Consider the following 7,683-nt stretch of genomic DNA (forward strand, 5'->3'; position numbering starts at 1 on the left):
ATCCTGATCCTGATTCTGATCCTGATCCTGATCCTGATCCTGATCCTGATCCTGATCCTGATCCTGATCCTGATCCTGATCCTGATACTCCCTGATCCTGATCCTGATCCTGATCCTGATCCTAATTAAGATCATCATATTAATCCTGATCTTAATACTGATCCTGATCCTGATCCTGATCATAATCCTAATCCTAATCCTGATCCTGATATTGATCCTAATCCTAAATCTGATCCTGATCCTGATCCTGATCCTAATCCTGAATCTAATTCAGACCCATATCTGTTCTTGATCCTGATCCTGATACCCTTTTTACTCCTAATTCTTGGACTGGAAAAGATATTAATAATATCTATATTATATATACATTAGTCAGTTAATATATTAATCCTGACACAACATTAATAAAACAAAGAATATATTTGGTGACATATGACAAAACTTGTCTGGAAAGTACATTGTCAAAACTTGTATCCCCTTTTCTACAGTGAGACCCAGAAGCAGTGGAATAGGAAGACGACAGTTTGATTCAAGCTATTAGTTCAAGTAGTCCCATTTGCGTATAAACACTATAGTTTAATCAGGCACATACCTCTTAATAAGTTGGATTCAAGCAACTTATTATGCATAAAAGCATAAAATACACAGAAGATTGCTTCTTATTCCAGATTGTATTGGTCTTACTGTAAATTCTATTATTTTGGTTGCGTTGAAAGTATCCTGTTTGATCAGTTTTTAAACCATTAAAGTTTTTGTTTTTCAGGTTCATATTTTTTATCAGTGTCAACATTTTGCAAAGTATTTAAAGAAACCTTTAAAAAGTTCTCAGAGAAGTATAATAAGTCTCTACTTGTCTCTGATATGAGCTGAATGTATGTAGAGTGAATATAATAAGTCTCCTCTTGTCTCTGATATTAGCAGACTTTATGGGGAGCGACTGTAATAGGTCTCTACTTGTCTCTGACATGAGTATGTGGAGTGAATATAATATGTCTCTACTTGTTTCTGTTCTGTGCTGACCATACTCAGTCTCTGTTTGTCTCTGATATGACCTGAATGTATGTGGAATGACTGTAATAAGTCTCTACTTGTCTATGACATGAGCTGGATGTATGTGGAGTGAATATAATATGTCTCTACTTGTTTCTGTTATGTGCTGACCATACTCTGTCTCTGTTTGTCTCTGGCATGAGCTGAACGTATGTAGAATGACTGTAATAAGTCTCCACTTGTCTCTGATATGAGCTGAATGTATGGGGAGTGAATATAATAAGTTACTTGTCTCTGATATGAGCTGAATGTATGGGGAGTGAATATAATAAGTTTCCTCATGTCTCTGTTATGAGCTGAATGTATGGGGAGTGAATATAATAAGTCTCTACTTGTTTCTGATATGAGCTGAATGTATGTAGAGTGACTGTAATAAGTCTCTACTTGTCTCTGATATGAGCTGAATGTATGTGGAGTGAATATAATATGTCTCTACTTGTTTCTGTTATGTGCTGACCATACTCTGTCTCTGTTTGTCTCTGACATGAGCTGAATGTATGTAGAATGACTGTAATAAGTCTCCACTTGTCTCTGATATGAGCTGAATGTATGGGGAGTGAATATAATAAGTTTCCTCATGTCTCTGTTATGAGCTGAATGTATGGGGAGTGAATATAATAAGTCTCTACTTGTCTCTGATATGAGCTGAATGTATGTAGAGTGACTGTAATAAGTCTCTACTTGTCTCTTATATGAGCTGAATGTATGGGGAGTGAATATAATAAGTTTCCTCATGTCTCTGTTATGAGCTGAATGTATGGGGAGTGAATATAATAAGTTTCCTCATGTCTCTGATATGAGCTAAATGTATGGGGAATGACTAAAATAAGTCTCTACCTGTCTTTGACAGAGCTGAATGTATGTAGAGTGACTGTAATAAGTCTCTACTTGTCTCTGATATGAGCTGAATGTATGTGGAGTGACTATAATAAGTCTCTACTTGACAGAGCTGAATGTATGTAGAGTGACTGTAATAAGTCTCTACTTGTCTCTGATATGAGCTGAATGTATGTGGAGTGACTATAATAAGTCTCTACTTGTCTCTGATATGAGCTGAATGTATGTGGAGTGACTATAATAAGTCTACTGTCTCTGATATGAGCTGAATGTATGTAGAGTGAATATAATAAGTCTACTTGTCTCTGACATGAGCTGAATGTATGAAGAGTGACTGTAATAAGTCTACTGTCTCTGATATGAGCTCAATGTATGTGGAGTGACTATAATAAGTCTATACTTGTCTCTGACATGAACTGAATGTATGTAGAGTGACTATAATAAGTCTACTGTCTCTGAAATGAGCTGAATGTATGTGGAGTGAATTTTATGTGAAAGATGGATCCCATGTCAGGCTGTGACATCCAAGGATGTAATGCAAGGAACGTTTTTTCAGAAGTACTTTTGTACTGCAGTGTACTGTCTCTTAAACTATTATGTGATTTATCAAAATTATCAAAATTTAAAGCTTTTAGCCTCCTCGGATACTAAACGAACACTGATGCATCTATTCTTGTTTACAAATTCCGCCCAAAGAGGGTTTCAATGTGTACGCAGAGTATACACAACCGCAATTATTTTTCCTTGCATTACACCCTTGGTGACATCCGTCTTGTGTTTACTTTACCGCCCAGAGACAGTACACTGCGGTACTAAAAATGCGTACACCTCCGAAATAACTATCTTTACATTATAATTCTTTGATCCGAAGAAAATAAAGAACAAAGCATATGACCTAGTAATTATCTTTTCTGCTATGAGCTAAATGTAGGGCTGGGCAAAGTAGCGTTAAGGAAACAGAGGTTTTCGAATATAAAAGAAGAATCCTCTAACGAACAGCAAAAACCGTTAATTTTTAAATCATTAACGAAACAGATTATCCGTTTTTTTAAAAAATTAACGTTGAAAACTGAAATGAAATGTATTTTCTTTAAAACGTTGAATTTCGTTTTTTTTCTGCTTAAAATTTCGCTAAACTTGTAGAAAAAAAAAATTCAATAACTGTTATTTCTTTAATAATAGTTGAAAAGTTTCCGTTAACGCCGTTAATAAAATTTAGATTGTTAATTTAAGAAAAATAATGGAAAATACAGTTAACGAAACGATGTTTGTTCTTACCCTCAAAAACTAACAGCTACCTGAGATTTTATTCTAAAAACGGTTGAAACTAACCGTAAACGAAACGGCTTGAAAAAGTTGGAACATGCCCAGCCCTATTTCTATGTTGTTGTACTATAAAATAGTAAATCATTCAGCCAGATTACTATTTCCTGAATTCTTAAATAAATCATTACGAACTCAGTACATAATAACTCAAATACCAATTTATAAATTCTTAGATTTAACCCTATTCCCGCTGGGGGGGGGGTCAATTTGACCCCCCCCTGTAGTTTTTTTTACATAACTAAAAAAGTATTGGTCTGAGGCTGTTGAAATTTTCTGACTTTTCCTACATACCCAAAGCCCTCCCTTTAGGCCTAAAACCGGGCTTTAATACTAACTGCCTGAGTCCTCAGGCACACTGCCTGAATGACTGCTTTTGCCTGTAGCAAANTTTTTATTTAAATTGCGTTAATTTACGTATGCCATTCAGTACAACTTGCACATTTAAACTTTGTCTAGTCAAATTCCTACCTCAGTTTTATTTGCATTGATTAATTTGTTTCATTAAGTACAATATGCAGTATACATTGTTGATACTATAGTACGCATTTAGTGTTATCACGCATAAACAAAGTGATAAATTAGCAACAATCCAGAGGATAAAATGCCATGCGTACGACAGAGATGGTGCTGTTTGCACCTTTTCTCAAGACCTCAAAATTTATACCTGCCTGCATATCTATATATATATTATCTTTGGCTTCTCCCCGGCCCTCCTTTAATATGCTTCTCCCCCGACCCTCCTTTAATATGCTTCTCCCCCGGCCCCCCTTTAAATGCTTCTAAGTCTGGATATTTTCCTCTTTCCAGATATGTGACAAGTGCTACATTTTTTAAAATGTATTAATTTGTAGGTTCTATAGTTTTAGAAATGTATTAATTTCTAGATTCTAGTTATCTGCTTCTTTTTTGTCCCAGGCTTTCCAAAAAACTAAAAAGTATTTTTAGAATTGGGTCTAAACAGCGATTTACTTTGGCAAAGAATTAGGCATTCAGGCAGTATGATTAAAAAAAAATTAATGTCGAACGTTTTTTTTCAGTGGAGCAAACTCCTGGTCAAACCATGTAGCTGTGGGAGGATGTGAAGGACGAATTGAAGTGAGTACAGTGGGTAGAGGACCGGTGGACCAAGGAGGACGACAGGCTCGGTGGGAGAGAGAAGGATGGCAAGAAGGAGGAGGAGGAGGAAGAGGAGGGGGAAGAGAGGAGACACATTTCTCAAGACTAGAAGTGGGGTAAGAAAAAAAATACCTTTTCCATTTTCCCCTTTTTATCAGGAAGTTTTTTTTCTTCATTTTATCAGATGTAGAAATAAATTTCACAATTAAATAAGTTTCTTCTTTGTCACCTCTCAGGCTCTCCTAATCACTTTTTTGGCATATTTTTTATCGAAGTAATTTTAATTTAACGTTCTTTGATTTAACATTTATTTTATATATATTGTTCTTTGATTTAACATTTATTTTATATATATTGTTCTTTGATTTAACATTTATTTTATATATATTGTTCTTTGATTTAACATTTATTTTATANTAGTGTTCTTTATTTTATATATATATTTTATATATATTGTTCTTGGTTCTTTTTAAACTTTTTCCTTATCATAAATTTTTAAACAGCAACAAATATTGGAAACGGGGAGGGGTGTCAACCCTGCACCAGCATTGCGCCTCACCCATTTTCCTTGTTCCGAGCCGCACCTTTAGGTCTTTACCGTATAATTTCTTTATGTGTTACAGCTAATTTAAAGGAATTGAACTAAACAATTTTAAAGACGTCAAGACATCTATCATGTCTCAAACATATTAATCATATTTCTTTATACTAGTATAAAAGAAAATCCATTTGTGACGTCATTTGCGATTTGAAGCTTTTCTAGTGTGCGTATTGCCTTTACTCCCTTAATTAGAGAATTTTTTTTGCAGAAGCAATGAGAGTACCAACAGTAACCAATTCCTTATACACTCCCTAAACTCTAATGCAACGTCTGAACCGAAACTAGAGGCAAATGCCTGGTCATTGACGGACAGGGTTAAAGGAGCAAACCCAGCAGAGGATAATGAATACCAGGTAGTGAATATAAAACTAACAAACCAAGGTGCATTCTCTTAGCATGGGAATATTTTTAGTCATATATTGGAAATTTGATCTCTCAAAAATAGCATAAGAGAGCTCAGAGCTGACAACTTTAGAATGGTGGATATCGAGATCAATGCTCGATCTAAACTAAAGATTGGTTACTAAACCTGAGATTAGGTTAATACACATTCGATATCCAAGAAAGAAGTTTAAATTCAACCAATCAGCGTGTCATGTAAAAATGCACTCTTTAACTTTTGATAAACCCGTTTTTATTTTTTGCGCATTTCTGGTGTTGATGGTGTCATATCATTTCTGGTGTTGATGGTGTCATATCAATTGAACTAAAGATTGATTGAACGTATGTAAGTTTTGGATTAATGTTTAGTCTCAAATGTGATAAAATATGTTTTTTAATAAGTTTATTTTAACATAATTAAGTTTATTTTGCTCTTAAAGCCCGCTTGTGAACAACTGACTTTAGTTCAATAGGATATTAGTCCAATCGATATAGCAGCGTATCTGTAATCGTTATTAAAGGTAACCTTTATACAGTAGAAATATCCAAAAAAGAGGATTAAGAAGAAAATCAAAATTGGATACTCAGATTAAGTAATCAGGATTAGGGATATCTCATTCTAAAATTTTCAGCTCTGATATCATAGATTTATTAAAAATAACACAAAATGTCGTCTTTTCAAGATTTAGGGGTTTTTCGTTCACAAAGGAGTTGCGCGCGCGCATTCTCTCTCTCTCTGTCTTGTAATTCCTTAGGGCTTCTACCGCCGGGTTATTGTGAACGACAAACCCTTAAATCTTGAAAAGACGACATCTAGTGTTCTATCTGTTATTGTTAATTAATCTATGTCTGATAAATCAAGAAACCATTTATCAGCAAAAAAAATATACAGTAGAAAATTATTAGTAAAAGTATCAAAGTTCACAATAACCCTGAGGCAGACGCCCAAAGGAGTTACGCGCATTCTGCGTAGAATTACAAGACAGAGAGAGAGTCTATTCTACGCCGCATGCGCGTAACTCCTTTAGGCTTCTGCCTCAGAGTTATAATCAACAAAAAACACTAAATCTTGAAAAGACGACATCTAGTGTGTTATATGTATTGTTATTAATCTATGTTTGCAATTTTAAAAAATTCTAAAAATTAAAAAATGTCCGAATCAAAACGTTTTTCTTAAAAACAATGTGAAAGATAACATCAATTGGAAATAGTTAATTTTTCTATATGAAAAATGGAGGACATCTTATCCGTTCCTGGTCAGACTAAGGTTTAAAGGGTATCATTGTGAATCGAAAATACCCCCCTGAAATTACCGCTCTGAAAATGGAGGATTATAACTTGAAATTTACAATCCCGTTAAGTTATTTCTTCTTTACCCCGCTTAATAATAGAATGATATTTCAGAGTAGGACTTGTAAGTTATGTCATTATATTCTCCTGGTTCTTGGAATCCTTCTTGTTATCTTTGTTGTTGGATTAATCCTCACTGAAACCATCAGGGCGATTTTTTTCTCAGATTCTAAGAACTCTACTATGGAAACCACGAACCAACCTTTCTAATAATCTTCTCTGATCCGCAGAACTCTACTATGGAAACCACGCTCCAACCTTTCTAAAAATCTTCTCTGATCCGCAGAACTCTACTATGGAAACCACGCTCCAACCTTTCTAATAATCTTCTTCTCTGATCCGCAGAACTCTACTATGGAAACCACGCTCCAACCTTTCTAAAAATCTTCTTCTCTGATCCTCAGAACTCTACTATGTAAACCACGCTCCAACCTTTCTAATAATCTTCTTCTCTGATCCTCAGAACTCTACTATGGAAACCACGCTCCAACCTTTCTAATAATCTTCTTCTCTGATCCGCAGAACTCTACTATGGAAACCACGCTCCAACCTTTCTGAAAATCTTCTCTGATCCTAAGAACTCTACCATGGAAACCACGCTCCAACCTTTCTAAAAATCTTGTTCTCTGATCCTAAGAACTCTACCATGAAAACCACGCTCCAACCGTTCTAATAATCTTCTTCTCTGATCCACAGAACTCAACTATGAAAACCACGCTCCAACCTTTCTAAAAATCTTCTCTGATCCTAAGAACTCTACCATGAAAACCACGCTCCAACCGTTCTAATAATCTTCTTCTCTGATCCTCAGAACTCTACTATGGAAACCACGCTCCAACCTTTCTAATAATCTTCTTCTCTGATCCTAAGAACTCTACTATGGAAACCCTGCTCCAACCGTTCTAAAAATCTTCTTCTCTGATCCTCAGAACTCTACTATGGAAACCACGCTCCAACCTTTCTAATAATCTTCTTCTCTGATCCTCAGAACTCTTCTATTGAAACCACGCTCCAATCGTTCA

At 35.2% G+C, this 7,683-nt stretch overlaps 1 protein-coding gene across 1 annotated transcript in view; it reads left to right on the forward strand.

Moving 5' to 3' along the window:
* Window positions 1–7,468, forward strand: part of LOC111709128 (uncharacterized) — a 10,375-nt gene extending 2,907 nt beyond the window's left edge. Inside the window, exons 3-5 of the mRNA XM_023482734.1 lie at window positions 4,251–4,445; window positions 5,139–5,283; window positions 6,716–7,468. Of these exons, the coding sequence (XP_023338502.1) occupies window positions 4,251–4,445; window positions 5,139–5,283; window positions 6,716–6,871 (496 nt within the window). The 3' untranslated portion in view covers window positions 6,872–7,468. The remainder of the gene's footprint in view (window positions 1–4,250; window positions 4,446–5,138; window positions 5,284–6,715) is intronic.
* Window positions 7,469–7,683: the final 215 nt, after the last annotated feature.

The sequence above is a fragment of the Eurytemora carolleeae genome, unplaced genomic scaffold (assembly GCF_000591075.1).
Source record: "Eurytemora carolleeae unplaced genomic scaffold, Eaff_2.0 scaffold777, whole genome shotgun sequence".
In the NCBI taxonomy this organism is placed as follows: domain Eukaryota; kingdom Metazoa; phylum Arthropoda; class Copepoda; order Calanoida; family Temoridae; genus Eurytemora; species Eurytemora carolleeae.